Source organism: Arachis hypogaea, chromosome 20, assembly GCF_003086295.3.
Source record: "Arachis hypogaea cultivar Tifrunner chromosome 20, arahy.Tifrunner.gnm2.J5K5, whole genome shotgun sequence".
Taxonomy (NCBI): Eukaryota; Viridiplantae; Streptophyta; class Magnoliopsida; order Fabales; family Fabaceae; genus Arachis; species Arachis hypogaea.
The window spans coordinates 10,904,880-10,928,915 of NC_092055.1; the positions used below are offsets into that span (position 1 = coordinate 10,904,880).

General features: G+C 32.5%; 4 protein-coding genes and 2 pseudogenes across 6 annotated transcripts; 3 read left to right on the plus strand and 3 right to left on the minus strand.

The window, feature by feature from the left end:
• The first annotated feature begins 417 nt into the window (after positions 1 to 417).
• LOC112785415 (aluminum-activated malate transporter 14-like) lies at positions 418 to 1,553 on the plus strand (annotated as a pseudogene).
• Positions 1,554 to 2,466: 913 nt separating this feature from the next.
• LOC112782418 (serine decarboxylase 1) lies at positions 2,467 to 8,935 on the plus strand. 2 transcript variants are annotated; one of them, XM_025824778.3, is made up of 6 exons: positions 2,467 to 2,736; positions 6,012 to 6,316; positions 7,154 to 7,385; positions 7,467 to 7,660; positions 7,746 to 7,882; positions 8,236 to 8,935. In XM_025824778.3, the coding sequence occupies exons 2-6, from the start codon at positions 6,037 to 6,039 to the stop codon at positions 8,806 to 8,808; spliced, it is 1,416 nt and encodes a 471-aa protein (XP_025680563.1). In that variant the 5' UTR covers positions 2,467 to 2,736; positions 6,012 to 6,036; the 3' UTR covers positions 8,809 to 8,935. The 2 variants fall into 2 exon arrangements, with proteins under 2 accessions (XP_025680563.1, XP_025680562.1); XM_025824777.3 differs by lacking the exon at positions 2,467 to 2,736 and adding an exon at positions 4,645 to 5,369.
• Positions 2,760 to 3,908, minus strand: LOC112785416 (transcription factor bHLH51-like; annotated as a pseudogene).
• Positions 8,936 to 13,159: 4,224 nt separating the features above from the next.
• LOC112786756 (vacuolar iron transporter homolog 4) lies at positions 13,160 to 14,161 on the minus strand. Its single transcript, XM_025830130.3, has one exon. The coding sequence runs from the start codon at positions 14,072 to 14,074 to the stop codon at positions 13,427 to 13,429; it is 648 nt and encodes a 215-aa protein (XP_025685915.1). The 5' UTR covers positions 14,075 to 14,161; the 3' UTR covers positions 13,160 to 13,426.
• A 3,469-nt stretch (positions 14,162 to 17,630) lies between these two features.
• Positions 17,631 to 20,493, minus strand: LOC112783165 (cytochrome b-c1 complex subunit 6-1, mitochondrial). The gene is made up of 4 exons (XM_025825972.2): positions 19,836 to 20,493; positions 19,004 to 19,088; positions 17,943 to 18,032; positions 17,631 to 17,849 (listed from the first exon to the last, which is right to left on the minus strand). Coding segments are annotated over exons 1-4 (210 nt in total). The 5' UTR covers positions 19,838 to 20,493; the 3' UTR covers positions 17,631 to 17,816.
• On the plus strand, positions 20,492 to 23,490 carry LOC112783163 (actin-7). Of its 2 annotated transcripts, none has more exons than XM_025825969.2 (5): positions 20,492 to 20,880; positions 21,313 to 21,382; positions 21,476 to 21,869; positions 22,209 to 22,822; positions 22,945 to 23,490. In XM_025825969.2, the coding sequence occupies exons 2-5, from the start codon at positions 21,323 to 21,325 to the stop codon at positions 23,008 to 23,010; spliced, it is 1,134 nt and encodes a 377-aa protein (XP_025681754.1). In that variant the 5' UTR covers positions 20,492 to 20,880; positions 21,313 to 21,322; the 3' UTR covers positions 23,011 to 23,490. The 2 variants fall into 2 exon arrangements, with proteins under 2 accessions (XP_025681754.1, XP_025681755.1); XM_025825970.3 differs by having other exon boundaries at positions 20,624 to 20,876.
• Positions 23,491 to 24,036: the final 546 nt, after the last annotated feature.

Below are 24,036 nucleotides of genomic sequence, written 5' to 3' on the forward strand. Positions count from 1 at the left end.
AACAACACATAAGGTAACCTCAAATGACAATTTTATCCACGTGATAACTTCTTAGTAATTATTGCACACTCTTAACCACCATTCAAACTATTGAAAAGTTGTGAAACCAAATCTACCAAATATCATTATTTTATTTGAAAGTCAACTATTAGCCATCTTTAGCCATTAATATTTTAGCCACCAGAGATTTCACCATATATATATATTACTACAATGTTCTAATAATATAGATCTTAGCTTATTCATATATATATATATATATGGAACAGGAGTGATGATTTTATGTAATTATATATTTTTGTTAATGAGGTTTGCCTCCACTTGATCTATTAGTGTAATTCTTCCAAAATAAATAAAGAAAAGGAAGAAGATTTAATTGAAAAGGATAATTAATGAGTGATGATTAAGTGTTTTAGAATAACAGTTTTGCACTTCATAAAAAAAATGATAAAATATTACTTTTTATTTTATTTAAAATAAACACCCATTTTTTAAAATTTAATTTGTATATATAAATATATTGGTTGTGTTGTGATGGGTGCAGGAGCAATTTTATGCAAAGGGCTGAATAGAGGATTAGGGACACTGTTAGCAAGGTCTTTGGCATTTATTGTTGGATATATTGCAAATGCATGTAGTAGGGTGGTTCAAGCTATTTTCATTGGGGCTGCAGTTTTTCTTATAGGTATATACTTTAATAATGGTTGTGACAATTGAGTAGCAAGAAGGTTGTGATGACTAATAATTTTGAGGTTTATTTTGTTATCCTTGAGCCAGGAGCTGTAGCTACTTATACAAGGTTCTTTCCCTATATAAAGAAGAACTATGACTATGGCATAATCATATTCCTCTTGACCTTCAACTTGATTACGGTGTCAAGCTATAGGGTTGACAATGTATTGAAGATTGCACATGACAGAATCTACACCATTGCTATAGGCTGTGGCATTTGCCTCCTCATGAGTTTGCTCATATTCTCAATTGGTCAGGGGAAGATCTCCATAATTCAACAGTTTACAAGCTTGAAGGCCTAGAAAAATCACTAGAAGGTGATATATATATATATATATACAATCAATTGATAATTTGCCATAATTAGCACTTAACCATGCTGAGATATGTTGCAGCTTGTGTGAATGAATATTTTTATGGAGAAATTGAAGCCTCTGGAGAGGACAAATCGTCTGAAGATCCAATATACAAAGGCTATAAAGCTGTTTTGGATTCAAAATCCTCTGATGAAATGTTGGCAAGTCCATTTAATCATTCCTTGGTTCATTATTCCAATGAAGTATTGATGATAGAAGATCTTCTAGTAATTTAGATAGGCATTACATGCAAGTTGGGAGCCAAGGCATTCATGTCACAGATTTCCATGGCAGCAGTATGTTAAAGTTGGAGCTGTTCTTCGCCAATTCGGATACACTGTGGTTGCTTTAATGGCTGTTTGAGAACAGAAATTCAGGTAATGCATCAGTAATTTCATAAGTTTGAGCTTTAAATCTCAATGACAGAGTGATATTGACAGTTTAAGGGAGTTGCTCCTGCCATAAACTTTTTTGTATATCGTGTTGTATTGTTAATATTGGGTATTACTCTAATGAGCTTGGCATCCTTAAGCAAATAAGCACTCTATAAGCAAATAATTAAAATGAACATGATTTTCTTTCAGGAGGCAAAAATTGGGCATGAAAATAAGCACTCTAGAAGCAAATAATCAAGACAAAAGAAGGATTGGAGTGAGGACAGAATATCATGACAAAGTACACCAAAAACTATGATTGAGATTTTATGTATTAAGAGCTATATGTTAAGACATTTATAATTAAAAAATTATGTTATGTTAGATACTTTATTTGTATAGAGGTGATTACTTTTTATTTTTAATACTAAAATAATATATTATGTTTAGTACATTGTTTATGAGTTATATAATATTTTGTTTATGAATATTGATTTTTTGTTATTGAAAAAATTTAATAAGAAATTATTTGTTTAATTTGATAAAAATGACGGTTAAAATTTGTCTTTGTAAATGATAAAAATGTCACTTTTATTCAGTAAAAAGGGCAGTTTGTAACTATCATTTTAAACAATATAAAATGCCATTTTAATTCGGTAAAAATGGCGGTTTCAAACGCCATTTTAACCAACTAAAACTACTATTTTAACCAACCAAAATGCTGTTTTGTCAGGGTAAAAACGGCGGTTTGTAACCACTAAACCGCAAAAAAACCGAACAATTCTGAAAACCGGATCGGACTGACCGGTTCAATTGGAAAACCGGAAACTAGTTATTTAGCCGGTCCGGGTAACGTAAAAAACCACTTGGTAAAAAATCGGTGAAAAAACCGGTCGAACCGAAAGAACCGTTCAGTTTTTTTGCGGTTTAGTGGTTTGCAACTTCACTAGCCAAACGACGTCGTTTTGGCTTTTTTTAAAAAAAAAAAAAAAAAAAAAAAAGGCGTACGCAAAAGTCCCAAAGCACTAACCCTAATCTGAGTAACCCCCCATTCTCCCCTTTCTTCCCCTCCCCAAGTGCATTGGGCGCCAGCCTCCATTCACCCACGAAGGCCACGAGTGCCACCCACAGCCACTCACAGCAGCCGCGACCACCACTGGCCGAGCCCGCCTCCTCGTCGCCGAAAGTCACCTAGCCCGCCTCCTCATTCGCCACCCACAACCATCCACAGCAGCCGCGACCACCACCGGCCGAGCCTGCCTCCTCATTCGCTGGTAAGACTCTGTTCCTGTCTCCTCTATGCTGCCTTCTTGATTTTGGATTTTGATTTTCTGAGGTTCTGTGAGCTCGCCTGTTCTATGCTGCCTTCTTGATTTTGGATTCTGATTTTCTGATGTTTTTTATTTTGAGTATGTTTTGCTGCTTCTGTTAGCTGTTTGCTGCTTCTGAATATGTTCTGATCTTGATTTATGAGCCTCAACCCTTTTAGGACTTGAATGAGTTCACTGAAAAGTTCTGGTCTATCATCACAGCAAACTGAAATTACAATGTTGTGCTTCAGTATCTTCACTTTAGCATAGCCTTTCATCTTGATCAGGGTCACACTCTATTATTGTTACTTCATCAGTTTCACTTGGAACTGTGATGCTTTTGCTCACATCCATCGCTTTTCGCTTTAGATCCTTCACATGATCTACTACACTCCCTAGTAATGCAGCCTTGTCCATCTGCATCCGCAACAAAACTTAATTAATTTGATTCTGCTTTTGTAGTATTCAGTCGGGCATAATTCAAAGTTGAACTTATATTACTCTTACACTTATAGTTGAATTGATTTTGAAAGCATAATCAATTATGGAATTTATGCAGTCTAGAAAACAAAAACATGTATAGCTTCTCTAGTTCTCTATCTATCAAGGTTGATGAAGTAGAATTCAAATGCTTTAAGTTCTATCATGGAACCTATTAAAGCTATTAATAGCATAAACTAATGATACCTTGCATATCATGTCATTTTCCTAAGGTAGGTAATTTCTATTTTCTTGCTAGAATTCAAGGGGTGAAAAAGAAAATCTAAACTTTGAATAGCATAACTGATAGAAGTAAAAGTAAACAATATGCTTTGCCAAAAAGGAGAGAAGTAACTAACTATGTCTATGACAATATTGGAATATGAATTTTTGAAAAACAATATTACCTTATCAGACTTAGGAATCAGTTTTCTAAGAGTTGCAAGCTGTGCATTGATCCTGTCCCTTCTTCTTTTCTCTGCTTGGCTATGGCTCTTAGAAGCACTTGCAGCTCTATCTTCTGGAAACCCTTCAAAGGCTAAAGGCCATGGATATTGGAATTGAAGAGAGGCAAAGGCTGAGTCATAGGCATGAGGCACTATCTGTGTTGGTACTGAAAAGGAAGAATTATTGTTATTGTTTGGTGCAGAGTAATGGATAATTTATTATGTGAAATATTAAATTTTATTAAGTTAGAAATTATTGAATTTATATACTTAAGATTATTTTAAGTTTTTTAATAATTTTATTTAATATTTAATTAAACCGGTTGAACCTCAGTTGAATTCCGGTCGAACCAATGAACCATTGAACCAGTGATTTCACCGGTTTATTGACCGGTCCGGTTCTCGCAACCTTTAAACACATCTACATTGTTACTTTATATTTTATATGAATAAGTAAACATCTGCGCTAACATAAATAAACATGTATAATATATGAAAATAAACAAAACTTAAGTGATATTAAGAAAAACAAAAAGTAAACATTTAATAGATAGAGAAATAAAAATATAAAGATATTAAAAATAACATAACCAAAATATTTTTGAAGTTGCTATTTTAATTATTTTTATTTTAATGAGTAAAAATTTATAAAACTAAGCACTTAAATTAATTTTTAAAGAACTTTTTTTGGTGACTATTTTTAAAGAACTTTAAATTAGACAGCTTAATTTTCAATAAATTTTTATTATTATAAAAATCTTCAAAAATTATTTTGATTAGACAAATTATTATTATTCTTAATAAAATTTTTAATATGCATATGAAATAAATAATTTTTTATTGGAGAAATATGATCATGCTTTATTAATGGTGGATTATTATTATGATGAGTGAAATCCATCACACTATTTGCTTTAACCATCTCCAATGCCCCAGGACAATCTTCAATGTCATTCAGCAACAACCCTAAATTGTCCTCAACTAAAAGCTTCACCCACAATCTCTTCCATCCCATTCATAGTATCAATATCACCAAATCATTTTTTTTTTGACAGAGACCAACAGCCCAGCCCAACTCCAAAACCGACCCGAAACCAACCCGCTCTCCACCCCCTATGCGCGAGAGAGGCTGAACCTGTTGGCCTTCACTGCAGCTTCATCTCCTCAGCAACGCAGCGCGATGATCGGACTGCATCTTCAACCTCGCCGTCGACGACATCCCGTCTCCCAGCAGCGCCAATCCGCGTCTTTGTTGACTCACCGTCATTCTAACCGCAGTTGACACTTCGCTTGTCTCGCCTTTCCGCAACGCAATGTCGCTATCTCCGCCGTTCTACCAACAAAACTAGGCCTTGCAATCATACTCCAGGGTTTTAGATTCGGCTGGCCCCAAATTATCAACATGCACCAACGGTCCTCATGGGTTTGAATCTGGGGCAGTGGCCTTCCGGGTCCCGGGTTGGATCTGTCCGGCCAGACCCAAAATTAACAAAAAAAATAACTCTCAGACACATGCAGTGTGCGTGAAAGCGCGTGACTCACGAAAAGCAACTAGCTAATAGCTATAAATGGCGGCATTCACCTCGTCGCGCTCTCTCTCTCTCTGTCGCCCCCCAATTTTCTCGCATCATCAGCTTCCTTTGTCCCTCCTTTAATTAATCTCACGCTCCGGTCAGTGATTCCTCTTCTCTTAGATCTATCTCCTTCTCCTCCTCTCAATTCACTCTTCTTTTCGCGTTCCGACATTTTCCTCTGTCTCCTTCATTTTTTCCCTTTCCGTATTTCGTTTCTATGAATTTTGTGGATTTAGCTGTACTTTGAACATTTCCTCTTCAAATTTGCATCGTACTTGCCTGAGTTAGTGAGTTTATATATTTAAATCTTGCTTTCTGAATTTATCCATTTCGGGAATTGTGCAATGCATGTACAGTGTGTTTCGTTTCGTTTTGTTTTGGTCAGCTTCCTTTGGCAATTATTTTGACATTAAAAAGTGTACTGTAGAGATATTAATATATTGAGCAATAATGAATGCTGCAGAAATAACGGATCAAGGATTTGTGTCATAAATCTCTGTGATATTCATTTATGTCATAATTTTTATATTCTGTACATAAATGACTCAAAGTAATGTATATGAAATGAAGAGATTTGTGTGAGTTTCCTGTATTGGTGGTAATCGTGATTTGGTCTGGCATCCTTTTTTTTGTGTATAGAAATTGGAAAATGCTTTCACTAAAAGGAAAATAGGGATGGCTGCTTTATTTAACCATGGACTTTGTTGCTCAATTCACTCCTGGACTCCATCTCTTACAGGTAATCTTGTGTTGCGAGCAGCAAAATGGTTGGAAGTGGCCATTTGGGCGCCAACGGAACAGTTGAACCATTGCCCGAGGATTTTGATGCGTCAGCTGTGATCAAAGAACCTGTGCCACCCACAGTTGCAGAAAGTGAGAACGTGAAAAGAGCTATTGTACTGGGAAAAAATGTTCACACACTGTGTCTAGAAGTTACAGAACCTGATGCAGATGATGAGATTACTGGGGAAAGGGATGCTTACATGGCAAGTGTATTGTCCAAATACAAAAAATCATTGACTGAAAGGACAAAACATCATTTAGGTTTGACAGCATTTGCTCTTTTAATCTTATGCTTTCTTGATTGCATTTACCTTGTTGCATTTAGCACATAGCAAATGCTTCATGATAGGATATCATCGTTGCTTTTGTTTGTTCCAACTAGTATTTCTGTAATTCTGTTCATTTCTATGCAACTTTCGGCCCTGTGATTTCTGACTTGACATACAAAAAAGTTTGTTAACTTGATGGTATACAATACTTGGCACCAACTTATACTACATGTTTAACCTCACCTGCTTCCCTGTTATTCTCTGTTTGCCTAGTATTCCAGCTGCTGAGTTTTTATTGCTACGTTTTTCTAATTATCCAGGTGGTTTTATTTGAACACAACAAATATAATGTAACATTTTTTAATTTTTGATTCAAAAAACAAAGTGCTTAAAAATCATAATTGAGATTTGATAGTGTCCGTGCATACAAACTTGTTCGTTGTCCAACCCACAATGTGCGTTTTAGTTATCCTTCATTTGTAGTTGAGATTGTTTTATGTTTAATGTTTTGGCGAAGAATGAGATGCATTTGAGGCTGCTGTGCCTGTGTGAGGAAGTAGATGAAGCATTCAATCACGTATAACAGAAGAAGTCTTCCTGTCTATTACATGAAGAGTGTTTTTTTCACTAGTTAGAGGGAAACAAAAAATGTTTATGATCCATTACAGTTCATTAATGCATCTATATTATTCTGGCTTCCATTTTGTGCAAAAATTACCTAGAAGATGTGTAGCTTTTCAAGGCCTATATTCATTCTTTTAACCTATGGAGCTTATAGGCTATTTCATATAGTCATATACTCATGTAATTTGTGAACAATCTATGCCAGGTTACCCCTATAATTTGGATTTCGACTACGGTGCACTCTCTCAACTTCAGCACTTCTCCATAAACAACCTGGGAGATCCATTCATTGAAAGCAATTATGGAGTCCACTCCCGGCAGTTTGAAGTTGGTGTTTTGGACTGGTTTGCCCGGTTATGGGAAATAGAGAAAGATGAGTACTGGGGCTATATGACAAACTGTGGTACTGAGGGCAATCTCCATGGCATCCTAGTTGGGTTAGTTTTAAGTTTGACTTTATTCAACATTTTGCAAATTTGGAAAGAACACGATTATATTGTTAAATATGACATTTGCAGGAGAGAGGTCCTTCCGGATGGGATTTTGTACGCCTCACAAGAATCACATTATTCTGTATTTAAAGCTGCACGTATGTACAGAATGGATTGTGTGAAGATTGCAACTCTTCATACCGGAGAGATTGATTGTAATGATTTTAAGGCCAAGCTGCTTCTTCACAAAGATAAGCCAGCTATTGTAAATGTGAACATAGGCAAGTTTCTTTATCTCTATTGCCCCTCCTCTCCCGCCCTTTTTTTACTTTGCTGATGTTGACTCATACAGATGGAACTTTGCAGGTACAACTGTCAAAGGAGCAGTGGATGATCTTGATCTGGTGATAAAGACACTTGAAGATATTGGATTTTCACGTGACAAATTCTACATCCATTGTGATGGGGCCTTGTTTGGTCTCATGATGCCTTTTGTGAAACTTGTAAGTTTCTCTTGTTCACGGTACCAGAAATCTTTAAACTTCAGACATGTGCTGTTGAAGTCATATTTGCTATCCCTCTGTTATCTAATTGGAACTCCTATGTATTATTCTACTTTTGTTGTAATTCGTTGTTTTCCATGTCAGCAAATAGCATTTTGGTTCTTGCACATAACCTTGTCTATGCTATTATAGCTCATTGTTGTTTGTCTTGCATTTAACAATTTACAAGTTTAATTGCTTGCCAAAACAAGATTTGAGACCAATTCCTTTAGTGATGTACATCTTGCCATCTTATTTTTGAGTTTGTTTTATATAAGCAATGATGTTGATTATTCTGTATTCTGCAATATCAGGCACCAAAAGTTTCTTTTAAGAAGCCCATTGGTAGTGTTAGTGTTTCTGGCCACAAATTTGTGGGGTGCCCAATGCCTTGTGGTGTTCAGATAACAAGATTGGAGCATATCAATGTTCTTTCCAATAATGTAGAATACCTTGCTTCTAGGGATGCCACAATCATGGGTAGCCGGAATGGCCATGCTCCCATATTCCTTTGGTATACGCTTAACCGGAAAGGATACAGAGGTTTCCAGAAAGAAGTGCAGAAATGCCTGAGGAATGCACACTACTTCAAGGACCGCCTTAGGGAGGCCGGAGTTGGTGCAATGCTTAATGAGCTGAGCAGCACAGTTGTGTTTGAGAGGCCACATGATGAGGAGTTTGTACGGAAGTGGCAGTTGGCATGCCAGGGAAACATAGCACATGTGGTGGTGATGCCAAATGTCACTAAGGGTAAGCTTGATGATTTTCTGAACGAGCTTGTGGAGAAGCGCGCTCAATGGTTCAAAGATGGCAAGTTTCAACAATATTGCATTGCCTCAGAAGTGGGTGAAACCTGTTGTCTTTGCCCTTTGCACAAGGGCAAGTGAAAGTTGTAACAGGTTCCCAATCTTGGGTTCAAGGTTTTAGTTGGTTTATGGTGGGGCATATATGTATCCATGTTTTATCGAGATTTTGATGCACTTGATAATCTATTGGTTTCCCCTATTATTGACATTTTTATTTGCACTTGATAGTAATTAGTTCGCAGATAATTTTTAGATATTAGCTTGTTCCCAACATTCATTCAGAAAATTTATCTATCTTATATATTAACTATTTAGGAGAAATAAAACAAACTATTGATGGTGGATTAAATTATGATACTTTGAAAATTTTGTAAGCATAAAATATTATAAAAATCACCTGAGAATTAAAATGTTAAAATGCATTCTTAAGAAACTAATTATTGTAATTTTATAGAACATCATTTGATAATCAAAATTTCAAAACGCACATATGTTAAAATACTAGCATGGAATAACACTTAGTGCTTGTTTGGGCACTATTATTTTGATAAAAAAAAATTGTAAAAATTTTTTATTTTTATTTTTTAGTGTATTTATCCAATTTTTAGTAGTAAAAGTAAAAGCACTAGAAAATTAAAAAAAAAATCTTTTTTGAAAAGTTGTAATCTACATCTTTTTTTAAAAGATTTTTTTTCCTTAAAAAAATATGTTTTTCATGTAATATGTTTTTAATGAATGCATGATGCAAGACAAGACAATGGGTATTTGGCATATTGAATATGTTTAATGGACGGTCATGGTTAGAGAACATAACGTGTTGCTTAATCTATGCTTATTAAATAGCCTCTGGATTTATGCCAAAACAGTTTTTACTTTTTATTAGTGCAACTTCAGTAGCTAAATTAATGAAGCTGCGGTGATATAATTTAATTTTGTATATACTCGGTTAGTCACTTACATTCTGAATTATTCACTTTATATCGCTGCAACTTTGGACTCAACTGCGCCAAAAGCTCCAACTAATATTCCTTGAGATTTAATCGAAACATAATTCATTAATAAATGTATAAAAATGTTTTCGTGAATCAAAATCAGCTATTAAAATCAATCATCAATATATTTATGTATAAATATATATATATAATTTAATTTATTTTTAATATATATTTTATATTAATAATTTATTTTAGTGATTAATTTTAGTATACAAGTAGCATATTCGTATAAATGTATCATGTAGGTACCCATGGATTTGCAGTCAACCTTGGTAAAGAAAAAACTATTCCGATCCTATCATATATTGTAGTTTTCTTAAGCGCGTGAATCTCACTTTTAATTACTTTCATAATTCACATTACCTTTTTCTTTTTTCTTTTTCTTTTCAATATCAGATATCTTGATGAAATTATTAAGATGCTAGATTGCAGATTTTCATTATATAAAGGATATAAACTGTATATCAATTTAATATGTATGTCAATTTCACAATTAGATAGCTAATAAAGTTTATAATTATTGAGTTCACCTTATTTTTATTATATTATACATAATGTGCAATATATATCCCTCATATCCATATATATATTATTAATAATTTTTTCCGGGGAGAAAGGCATTATTGCTAACTTGTTTTGGGGACACTCCAACTCGATGGTGTACACATTTTGATTCTAATTTATGGAGAACTTTGTTCTTTTAATTCACCTTTTCGCTACTGTTTCAATGTTCCTTCTTTAAGTTTTCGTGTGAACAGATTCAGGTTCAGGTTATACTAAGCTATTTGACATACGCATTATGACGAACTCTTTTCACATACATGATAGGGGAATAAAGAGTTTAAGTTCCAACATAGAATTTAAATTTTATAATATGAAATGAAATACTATACATAAAGAAGAGAGATCGAGAACATATGATGATCAAAGAGATAAGAAATTAGTAGATGCATTCTAATATAATTATAATGAACGCCATTATTGTTATATGTTTATACGATATTTTTAATTTTATCCGATAATCATTCTCTTAAAATAAGAGTTTTCATCTTATTATCTAGGTTAATTAGACACTACCGTAATGAAATTGAATAGTAATATTTTTTAATATTGTATAAAGTATTATTAATCCAATTTTACCTTCCGCTAATCTTGTGTTCGTGCATAAAACATAGGCTTAACTATAAGGTGTGCTCTTATCCTGTGGTAAATATAAAAAGAAAACAGGGCTTATATATTCCATATCCAATAATAATAGTGATAATATAAATTAAACATCCCCAGTTAAACCAAGATAAATACATAAATAAAGATCCCCTGTATTATAGCATGCATGCGCAGCCCAAATGCTACCTGCTTCTTATTGCTGAGGATTCCTAATTTGTTTCATTGTTAGAAGCTTTATTACTAAGGACAGATTTTGGTAGAAGCTAAGGGGTTGGATCACCATTAATGTTTACTTGAATAATGCCACCATCTATATTACTATTACAAACGTTTTGAATCAAAGATAGATTGATTAAACTTAATTAACAATGAGTTGCATTAGAATTTATTAATCATATGATGAGTAGTCTTTTAATTTATTTTTAAAAGACTAAAGTTACAGCTATACATAATTACATATATTACTCGAATTGTGACAATATCTAAGATATAGAATAAAATTTATTGATAATAACACCTTAACCTTATGAGTAAAACTAAGTTGATGCTAAAAATCTTGATCATGTGATTCAAATAATTACTTATTTATTGACTGAAATTAGTCACAACAACATGCAATAAAAAAAAAAAGTGTCAGTAATAGTAACTTAAATTTTAATAGTACTAATGTACTTCTAATAATTTAAGATCCGAAGAATTTTATGACATATATAGAAATTAAAGAACCACATGCTGCTGTAGCAATATAAGTTTGCAAAGTCAATTTTTTACCAAATCATGCATTCTTCTCTTTAACCTTATTTATTAAATTAATTACTATTCAACTTCCAAGAAAAAAAGAGAGTTATAATTTAACTATAAAAGTACATTAGGTTGCATTAGTTTACGAGCACATAAATACTAAGATATAAATATAGAATATAAAATTATATTTGACAGGCAAAAATATAAATAAAATATTATATTTTATAATATTAAATTAATATATTTTGTATCTTTTATACCAGAAAGAATATATAGACATACATTAAAAAGAAATAATTTTTTTATTATTTTCACTATTAATTTATGATTATATTTTTTATTATATTATTTTTTTGTGTAAAAAAAATAAAATAATTAAATTTATATTATTTATTCTATATTATATTTAATTTATCAATAATCAAAATATAAAAATATTAATTTTTATATTTTTATTTTTTGTATCATATTTTTAGCGGTATGTCTTATTCTTTTCCCAAAATAAAAAAACTTTATATATCTTCTTTAGATTTGAACTAAAGTACTTCCTATATATAGCAAGAGGTTGGAATTATTGCGTGCTGAATTCCATTTCATTCACTCTTTTCTCAATTAATTATTTGAAGAATGGTATAGTATATTTATGACATAAAAACGCCGTGTTATATCATAGGGTAAAAGTTAATCCCTACAAAAGTTTAATATTAATTCTCGGGTGAATATTACGGGAGCTACTCACATAAAAATATTTAAAATATTTTTTTAAGATAATTTTTTATAATTAAAATTTAGTATATGTAATCGATTAAATTGTATCATTTTTGTTATAATTAGATCGGACAAATCAATTTGACTAAAAAATCGATGAACTAAATTTTAAATTGGTTTAAATTAATATTTTTTTATAAAAAGTGACTACAATACTTTTATTATAGAAAATAACTAAAATAATACTTATATTATATATATAAAATATTAATTTTGAGAACTCTAAATCATAATCCTTCTCTTCTCTTTATGCTGCCATAGGATTAAGATTTAGAATTTTTAAAATTAATAATAATAATAATAATAATAATAATAATAATAATAATAATAATAATAATAATAAGAGTATTTTAATTAATTATTTTTATAATAAGAATATTGTAGTTATTGTTTATAAAAAATATTAATTTAGGCCAATTCAAAAATTAATTTATCAATTTTTTGGTTAAATTAATTTGTCTAATATAATTTTGACAAAAATAGTATAATTTAATCAATTATATATATTAAATTTCAATTACTAAAAATATATATATATAAAAAAAACGTTTTAAATATCTTTATCTGAATGGCTCCAATATAACACTTTGTTTATTTGACACCAGTTTTCAACTTGGAATCAAATCTATTAATTATGAAGATTAATTATTTTAATTTTAACGATAGATATTTCTTCCAATATAATCCAGATAAAAAAAAATGGAACTTGATTCCTTACTTATGAAAAGTAATTAACAAATACTTTAACGAATCAAATATTTCAAATATAAAAGTTCTAACTAATATTATTGCATCACATCGAAAATAAAAAAATAAAATTATTCAAATATTCCTATTACCACTTTAGATTTGGTACAATACAACATGAGATAAACCATAAACATGTATAATCCTATGCATACATCAAATAAAACTATGTTACGCACTGCAAAGTTGGTGGGGAAAAAATTGCATCAAATCCAGAAGAAGATTGATCCAACGTAACTAGAGGGAGCTGGTGTTAAAAAAATATAAAGATATATAAATCAAACTCCAACATGACCAGCCAACTTGGTTAGCCCAAAAGTAACCGCCATGGCCAACCATCCTCCGATCAAGACCCTCAAAGATGACTTCACAAATGGTGCTTTCCCTAAAACAGCACCCACCCCTCCAAACACCAACAAGGCAAGGCTCACCACCGCCACCACCACCGTTAACCTCACCTTATAATCTTTTATGAAGGCGGCAGCCAGTAGGGGCACCAAGGCCCCGACTGAGAAGGCGACGGCGGAGGCGGTGGCCGCAGTATAAGGGTTAGGAAGTTTGTTTTTGTCTTGCGTGTTGCCTTCCCTCTTCATCTGCGCCAACTCGATATCATACTGGGAATAGACGGAGACAAACTCTCCAATTGCCATGCTGCAAGCTCCGGCCACCAAACCGGCAACTCCGGTGAGGATCATGGTCTTAACATCTTGTTTGACGGCTCCAACGCCCATCATGAGGGATGCTGTTGATAGCAAGCCATCGTTTGCACCCAAAACTGCAGCCCTAAGCCACTGTGCCCTCTTGGCATAGTCAAAAACCTCCACTTCCTCCGGCGTTACCTTCTCCAGATCCATGTCGAAGACCTTTGAAGACTTGGGGTTGTTGTTGGATTCAGCACAGTGAAATGGTTGGATTGTATCTGCCATTGGCTATAATAAGGTGATAAGAAATGAAATGCAAGGTGGTATTTGGTGTATAAGGTAAAAAGGTATGAGTTGGAATAATAGCAAGTGTGGTGAACACACGCCATGGATGAAAGGGTATTTATAGAATGTTAAAGTCAGTGTGTGTGGCATCTTAGCTTTCGACCATATGGCCAGGTGGGACCAGAATATAATATATATGGAATCTAATGCGTTCATACTTCCTAAAGAACCATCCATATTCATATTTTTTTGGTTTTGAAAATAAAAAGCTAGTGACATTTTTTAAAACAGTAGGTAGTGTTAGAGTGTGGCGGTTAGGTTAATTTTGTGATTTGTAATTATTAATTAAGAGAAAGTACAGGAGTTAATGAAATATTTGTACAATGTGTAAAATTGAGGTTTAGGGATGTCTGATTCAATATTAGAGATATAACTATTAGTGTTACCTTTTTTCTATCAACTTAATTTTTTGGGATGAGTGGTTTCATGACATGAGATGTTTATTATTTCTGGTATCTGATTATTCTGGATAGTAGAAATGATGTTCATTTTTTAACTCATAGCCCATTCTAACGAGATTTTTAATTAATTATTATTAATTTTTTAATGATGTGAAATTATATTTAATAATATAAAATTATATATTTTTTTATTGATTAAATGTTGACTATATTTTAATAATAATGTTATATAGTCCATAGATATTATTATTTTTTATTAGTAATAATTTATATTCATATTTATGAATAAAAATTTTATACACAATAAATATATAATTTATACTAATATATTACTAAAATTTGTACACATAAATTATATATTTATATTTTTTAAAATTTATATGTATAAATTAATAAAATTTATTTATTAAAAATAATTTAATATTTATACACGACAAAAAATAACTAAAAATTAATGGTCCCAAAAATTTCTCTTTCCAAAATTTTGGTTTTGAAAGAATAAATACTTAATCGCGCTCATCAGGCAGAGCATCGTTAAATAAACGTGTTTACTTTTCTTTAAATTATTTTACTAAAAAAATATCGAACAAGTACTTAGCACTTGTGGCTAGTTATGACTTGGATGCACTTGCTTTTTAGTTAAAATAAACAATTAGTATTTCAAGATTAGATCTTAACGTCGCCATACTCGCCAAGAGGTGTATATCATGAACTTTTACTTTTAAAAAATATATAAAATAAATACATGAGTTATTTAGTTTGTATTTTTGTCTCTATGTTTTAATTTGTAATATTTTTATTTTAGAATTTTATGAAAAAAATAGATGCAAGAATAAAAAATAGGATTTTCTATTTTTTTTTACTATTTTTTTCACAAAATAAAAAATGAAAACAATAATCAAATACTCAAATTTTGTATGTTCTTTATAAAAAAAATTTCGTTTAGTAACATTAACACGTGTCTTACGAAAATATGTTAGTTAAATCCTATATTTTATAATGACTATTGAAAGGTAAGTTTTTCTTCCATTTTTCTTTATTTTGATTAAATTTAAACCATATATGTTTTTAAAAGAAAAAAATTGCCAAAAGAAGAAAAACATGCGTTACACTTTGTTATTAGGCCTTATGCCCATAATTCGTTGTTATTAGGCATTATATCCGTAATCCGTGGGTTCCACAGATTGATTAGAAGTTTAAAACGGCTATTTTTTTTTAATATTTATTAAATATGTGTAATACACTAATACGTTAATATTGAAAGTTTGGGTGTTTTTTTTTTCATATGATGTTATTTCTTTAATTAATATTAATAAAATCAAGCGGTCCGATTTGTTTGAAAAGAAAAAATAAGCTATAAATAAAAAAGTCTAATTTTAATATAATTTTTTATTTTCAAAAAACGTAAATCAAACTATCGGATTTGTGAATTGTTTTTTTTTTAAGTTAAACAACGTAAATGGACAGTAGAATTTATAGACACCACCATACAAAAAAAAATTGGTGAAAACTCACGTGCAATCGACTTCATGTGAAGTTGATACCTGACAGCCGTTAGATGATTTAACTGATTTGACTAAATTTTCATCTAACAGCTCTCAGATATCAACTTCACGTGAAGTCAACTTCACCTGAACACAAAAAAAATATAGGTACCTCCGATTTTCTAAAGGCCATAATGGTGGAAATCGCATTTCATGACTCATCTTTTTGTGATACATATTCAGATGGAGCATAGGATAAATAAAGAGTGGTTTAGAACTATTTTTAACGACAGATTTAATTCGTATACTCAATTTATTGTTTAATTGAGACATCTTTCAAATTTAGAAGTGGAGAAAGTGAAATAACTAAAAACTTGTAAGGGTCACAATTTAATCATATATAAATATGGTATATGACGAACTGTTAATGTAACCAGATAATATTATTAATATCTGGTCATGGCTAGCAATAGGAACAAAAAAGAAAAACAAAGATTACGTGTGTTTACATGAAATTATTTATAAGCCATTGGATTCCAAAAGAGGAAGTAGCAAGAAAATGAAAAAAATAAAGTGGATGCCAATTTAACTTTGTGCTGTGAGTGTGACATCGACGAGATCCCCTTCGTATTCTTCATCTTGTCACTCAAAACCATTTAAATAAGAGAAATGCTAAAAAATTAATAGAATTTATTAGTTTTTGTTAACAGTTTAACCAATAATATTTAAAAATATAAATTAAGAATATATTATTAAATTATTAGATTAAAAAAATTAGATTAATAACTAAAAATACTGACAAAAAATAATAAAGTTTGAAGAGCGAAAATTATTTCAATGATAAAGCAATCAAGATCAATATTCTATTTATAAACCATATTGTGAGAGCCTAATACGCCCCTCCAAGATAAGGACTAAACTAGGCAAAGACCCTGTTTTTGTTATGGTCAGTACCTAGACAAAGATTTAGAACCAATTTAGATAAAAAACTTAATTAAACTCCTTTTGAAAAAATAATTTAAATAATAAATAATTATATTAAAAATAATTTATAAATACATTATTTTGTATTTAAATTTTTAGTTCTAAAAATATTTATTTTATAAAAATATGATAAAAAAATAGTAGTATTAAGAAAAAAATTATTTTTTTTTAATTTTTCTATAAACTTCTAAATAATTTTTTAAAAAACTATAATTTAATTTTAAAAATTGTACCAGTCATTAATACTACTACTCCTTAAAAAAATTATTTTAAGGCCCTAACATAAACTTTGACTATTTGAGCTTAATAAGGTGGGCCTGTCGTCAACAACCATGGGCTTATCTAACCGGCGACCTGCCCAAAGATTTAAAGCCCAATCCAGAAGTCAATGGACTAAATTTCAAAAAGCTTAAGAAATACAAAATATGATAAGCTTCTGGAATAACAATCACCTACCTCGTATACCGAAAAAAAAAAAAAAAAAAAAAAACAATCACCTACCTCTGATTTTGCATTATTCAGCTGCAACACTTGAACCAGAAAAATTTAAAAGAACCACACTTCAAATCACAGTTTACAACTTGCTAAAAATGTCAGATCGGTTTCAGAATACATCCTGAGTCATGATTTGGCAAAGTTCTTATTATTGATCATTATCAAAGGTCAACAACAAGAAGAGCTCAAAATTTCGCAGTATCCACGTAACCATACATGCCATATAGTTTGGTCACAAAATCAATTGTGTGAGATCAGTTGTGTAGGAATGACAATAGAACATAATGCAATGACGATATACCATAGATTTATCCCCCATTACTTCAGTTTGGAGAATAGCTTTTGTGCAACCTACATTGCAGGATAACAAAGTTGTCAGAGAACAAATAACCAAGCAAACCAAATGACGGAACCGTTATTTACTAACTAAATAGTAATACTTACACATTTGTCTATACAAGACCAATAATCAAAATATTGTCCAGTGCAGTGTTTGTTCCCGGTTTCATCACCTTGGATCCTTTTGACACATGCCTGTAGTAATTTCAAGCATTACTTTTCTGTCCCAAGCAAGAAATTCTCTTGAACTTCGTAGAAACAGAAGATATAAGGCAAAAAGAAAACTGCCAACATTGATTCTCCATTCCAAAATATATTGTTCTATTAAACAAACAAGTCAAAATCTGAGGTGCCTACAAATAATGAGTTAGGTGCTTCTCTAAACTAGAAAGAGAATGGATTTTAGAGGAAGGCTCCACTGTGCAATCCTTTTAACAACATCAGCAACAACATAAAATCTTTACTATAAAGCTGTGGTGCCTACATATACATTGAGGCCTTGCTTCTGAAATAATTTGGGCACAGCAGATGTATAGGAAAAGGGTTTTATTTTCTAGAGTATGGTAAGGGCATAACTATCATGTTATAGCTATGCATATTAACAAATTTTTATAATTGTCTAGCATATTCATTATCTCTACAAGAATCAGTTGAAGTTCAGATTGTAATACGATATGCTCTCAGCTAAAGACAACACAAAACTCCTGTAATCTTATCATTGATACATTACATTCTTGATTTCTTGTCTTTTGTTGGTACTCCCTGTCAACCTTCTTTTCGTACCTGCTGACCACTCTTCGAAACTCAAATTGTGTTCTCTTCATTAAATTAAAAAAAAAAAAAGAAAAGAAAAAAGAAAAAGAGAAATGACTGAATGTCCCAAACCAACCTCCTATTCTAAATAGAGAAGATATTGGAGTATGTTTTAGGACTCAATCATATAATTTTTTTTTAAAATGTGGTCAACATAACAAGTGCGAAGAAGAAAATTAACAAATAATCAGTGACTGACATTGTAAAGTCCCCAATTACAGCATTTGAGTACAAGAATACATTTGAGGTCCTAGTATACTAGCAACAAAATAATCTTGCAATTGTATTAATCACTTCAACTAAGAATAAAGTGCATAATACAATCTGGCTCATTATTCTACACGAAAGTGCACCTGATATTCAAGCAATGCTTTTACACATTTTGGTTTGCAAGACTCTTCAAGATATTTCTTCTGATCAACAGGTTCCTCATCAGCCCTGAATCCAGAATAAAATCCAAATCGAAACAAATAGGAGAGGAATGCAATACAATTATAAAAGTGCAGAAAAATGAAAATGACATAACAAAACGAGCAGGAATAGTTAAACCAACAATTCAACCATTTTTCAAGCAGGCACACCAATCCTGTAGTATAACAATTATTGATGTATCAAAATACATTGCACTAGCAACTGTTTACATAAAGCTTATGCAACAAAGTGAATAGAAGAACACATTGAAAAGCAAATCATTAGCCATCATCTTGCCGCAGATGAACAATGTATACTATCATGGCATCAGATACCAGGATTCAGCTAACAAAGTAATACCGATCCATTTCTAGCTCCTCAAGGGTTATCCCCAAAAATTCTGGAAGACAGCAGAATCCCGTCATGAATTCATATCATGCAAGCAGAAGCTAACTTTAGCAGACGCAATAAACCAATTACAGTGAAAATTAAACTTTTGCATGAAAGTCAAACACACTCCAAAACTTCAACTTCCAGTCTCAACCATTTCTGCAGCAATCAGGCGCATGCTAAAAAATCTCATTTCAGAGTTCATCATCGCAATACCATTCGTACGTAATTAATACTAAAGGAACACTACTAAAGCGGCAGCAGAAATTGAAAACCCTAGATTGATAAACAGTGAGACATGAAGTGCTTAAATTGAAATGATAGATAAATAACAGATAGAGAAGATGAGAAATGGAAGAGAAAGAGTAAAGCTTAGGAGCATACATTGCAGCTGGAGAAGAGTGCGGAAAGGTGTTGTTGCAGCTTCAGATGGTGGTTGTGGCGGTAGGCACTACTATCAATAAGCAAACTGCGTTGGGTTCTATAGAAAGCAGAGAGCAGAGCATGTATTTTAGATCCGTCTCCGATTTGTCAAAACCGGATCCGAATATGGATTCGGATTTGGATTCGGTCCGGGTTCATTTGCATAAAACCGTGTCACTAGAACTGTCCAGAAGATTGTATATTAACTATTAAGATATTCTATTTGGACTTGGATTAATAATTAGGAAATATTCATAAATAAGTGTATTTCATGGCAGTGTAATTGTTAGGAGTATTATATTGTGAGTTAATATAATCCCATGTAGTTCAATGTATAATAGTCTATATATTATTTTAGAAATGGATCTAAAATATGTTGAAATCATATAAATTTTCATTCATTTTCCTAAAAAACTAAAAAGATTGAATATTCTAAATATATTGATTAATAATTTTTTTTAGTTTAACAGATTATATTATAATATATATACAAACATAGAATATTTTTTAATTTATAGTTGAATTTACAATATGATTAAGGCGTTAATTGTCTTTTATTGACAAATACACCAAAATTTTGAATAAGTCGATGGGAGCATCGAATATGGAATATATGATTAATGAATTGAAAGAGGAGGTGGAGGTGATATGGTACAGCAAGACTTTGCAGAATTGGTCGGCACGAGCCGGGTCCAAAAGGCCATCAGAGCCGCCCATAATGACGTGGCATGGGACCCACAACACCAATCAGTCTTTGATCTGCTAGAATGGACGGCTGATTGCTTCAGTGGATTCCAATTCAGCGCAGGCACTCGGTTTCCACAGAAAAAGTCACCCCAGCTGTAGTAGAGTCCGCTTTTCTTCCCCGACCAGTCCACTTTATCACCGAATATAAAGCTGCTGCTTCTTCTTCTCTCTCTACAGCCAATTTCACCTGCTGCTGTTGTTGCTGCTGCTCACACCACAAAAACCAATTTCTCTGCAACTTTTGTTTCCTTTCAAGTAGGTGTGTTTCGATCTTTGATCTTTCTTTCTTTTTTTTTTTTAATATTTTTTCTTTCTCAATTTTTTTGGTGAATTTTTTTAGCTTACGAGGTCTTGCTTTGTCTTTTTTGGTCGAGAATTTTCTGATCTTGTTGATCTGGTTCTACTTTGTGGCTCTTTGTTTTCTGCGTGAGTAGATTTCCACTTTTATTTGATTTTGTGGTTAGGTGACTCTGATGCACCGAATTTTAAAATTCGCTTTTCTATCCTGCGATTTTGAAGTTGATGAACTTGGAAATGATAATAATTTGCGTGTCTTTTTTATTCTGCGAGCTATGTGGTTATGTTCTGCTATGCATGTAATATAGGATTGGAATTTGTAAGATCGTACATAGAAATTGATTGATGAATTATGCATAACTGAGAAGTAGTGGAATCCCTTGCTGTTGTACAGGTTTTGAAAGATGGCTGATGGTGAGGATATTCAACCTCTTGTTGTTGACAATGGAACTGGAATGGTCAAGGTTGATTAGTTTCTCTATGATCACGTATTCTTATGCTTTGCAGGATTTTGGCATTCTGCTCATGATAATGTATATTTTAATTCATGTTTGCAGGCTGGTTTTGCTGGTGATGATGCTCCTAGGGCTGTCTTCCCCAGCATTATTGGGCGACCTCGTCACACGGGTGTGATGGTTGGAATGGGTCAGAAGGATGCTTATGTGGGTGATGAAGCCCAGTCAAAAAGGGGTATCCTCACCTTGAAGTACCCTATTGAGCATGGAATTGTCAGTAACTGGGATGATATGGAAAAGATTTGGCATCACACGTTTTACAATGAGCTTCGCGTTGCCCCTGAAGAACACCCTGTGCTTCTTACTGAGGCACCACTCAATCCCAAGGCCAACAGAGAGAAGATGACCCAAATTATGTTTGAAACTTTCAATGTGCCTGCCATGTATGTTGCAATTCAGGCTGTCCTGTCTTTGTATGCCAGTGGACGTACTACAGGTTTGTTTCAATAGTTGCTTTTTGGTTTTTGGTATTTTTTTTTCTTTAAATTTTTTATTTTACATGGCTAAATGGTGTACGCTTGCTAAATTAAGATTTAACGAATATGAAGCTGGTCTCAAGGTTAAATTTGTAACCTAAGCTGTAAATATTGGGAAGTGGAAAGCTGGTTGATGTTCAACATAAGTTGGTTGAGTGAGTTCTATGCACCAAGAACAACTTCATTAATACATGCATCAGACATTTATCTATTTTGTGACTTGTGTTTGTTCATTATGATTAGCTTCAAATTTTATTCTACTGCTGATATTCTTATTGAAGTATTGGTTATGTAAATAGGTATTGTGCTTGATTCCGGTGATGGTGTGAGCCACACAGTGCCCATATATGAAGGGTATGCACTTCCCCATGCAATTCTTCGGTTGGACCTTGCAGGTCGTGATTTAACAGAGTACTTGGTGAAAATCCTTACTGAGAGAGGATACTCCTTCAATACCTCTGCTGAGAAGGAAATTGTCCGTGATGTGAAGGAGAAATTAGCATATGTTGCCCTTGATTTTGACCAAGAAATGGAAACTACTAAGACTAGTTCAGCAGTGGAGAAGAGCTATGAATTGCCTGATGGACAGGTCATTACAATAGGTGCTGAGCGATTCCGATGCCCTGAAGTACTCTTCCAGCCTTCTCTAATTGGTATGGAAGCTCCAGGAATTCATGAAACTACATACAACTCCATCATGAAATGTGATGTTGATATCAGGAAGGATCTTTATGGAAATATCGTGCTCAGTGGTGGGTCCACTATGTTCCCTGGAATTGCTGATCGGATGAGCAAAGAAATTAGTGCACTTGCTCCAAGCAGCATGAAGATCAAGGTAGTTGCACCCCCTGAGAGGAAGTACAGTGTTTGGATCGGTGGTTCTATCTTGGCATCACTTAGCACCTTTCAGCAGGTTTGTACAGTTGCTTTTCCCCACTGTTCTTTTCTTGTATGTTTGGTGGTATCTCGTAATTAGTATAACGGACCAGTTTATGGAAGTCACTGAATTCCCTTTTTCTGTTCTGCTGTATACAGATGTGGATTTCAAAGGGTGAATATGATGAATCTGGACCTGCTATCGTTCATCGGAAGTGCTTCTAATCGGGTCAAGTTGAGAAGGATCAAGGATGATGATCAAGTTCTTAATGCACCGTGTCTTGTGCCATATTGGAGTCAAGTTTGGTTGACTTATTTGATTCTTGAGATTTTTAATAGAGCTGTATCTAGTTTAATGGATGAATTGGTTTTTAAGTTGAGTATGTTTTTTATTAGGTCCTTGGAAGCTGGACTATTCTATGCAGGTGGAAGATTGTATTGGATTTTAGTAGGTTGTTTGGTTTGATTTTCCTTTAATTCATTTTTCATGTCTTGGCCATCAATTTGGGTGCCTAGACCTTGGAGAATGATAAGTTTTTAGGATCTTTCCCTCTCAAACTCAAACAGGGATTTTGGAGTCAGCTTTTGTTTATATTTATTTTTATGCTCAAGTGGGTTTTATGTTTGCAGAGCACTCTGTTTAGACAGAATATGCGTTGTTGCCTTTCTCTATTGTATGATATATGATATGATATTATTTGATTATTCTGCTTTATACCACTTGGTTAATCTATATGCATGCCCCCATGAATTGAGGTAAGCCAGTTAGCGCAGATGTACAAGAACTGAAGTTAAAGAAAAACGAAAATTAATGTTGCTTTTTGTTTCACCATTGGATGGGCAATTTCATTTTAGTTTTGATTAGATTATTCTAATCCTCCGAAAATGGATTATTTGAGTAATTCAGGTTTGACAGCAGAAGGGATTATAAGACTAGCTTACAAGGGATGTCTCTAATATGTGAATTTGCTTTCATTTCTTAACGGGGTTTCAATCTCGTGTGTATATATATATATAATTGTAAATAACTACTATAATGGACACCAAAAAGAAAAAAACTACAATTGTATTCTTTTCGGATATAAATAGATTCCAACGATTTCTTTTCCAGCAATTCATTCCAATCCTGTTTGTTTGTTTGTTTCCTTTCTAATTTTTCATTTTTTTTAACGCTAGTTCCCAAAGATAGGGAGGGAATAAAAACCTGTTTTAAAAAAAAGAAGAAGAAGAAACTTATATTTTCTGAAAAAG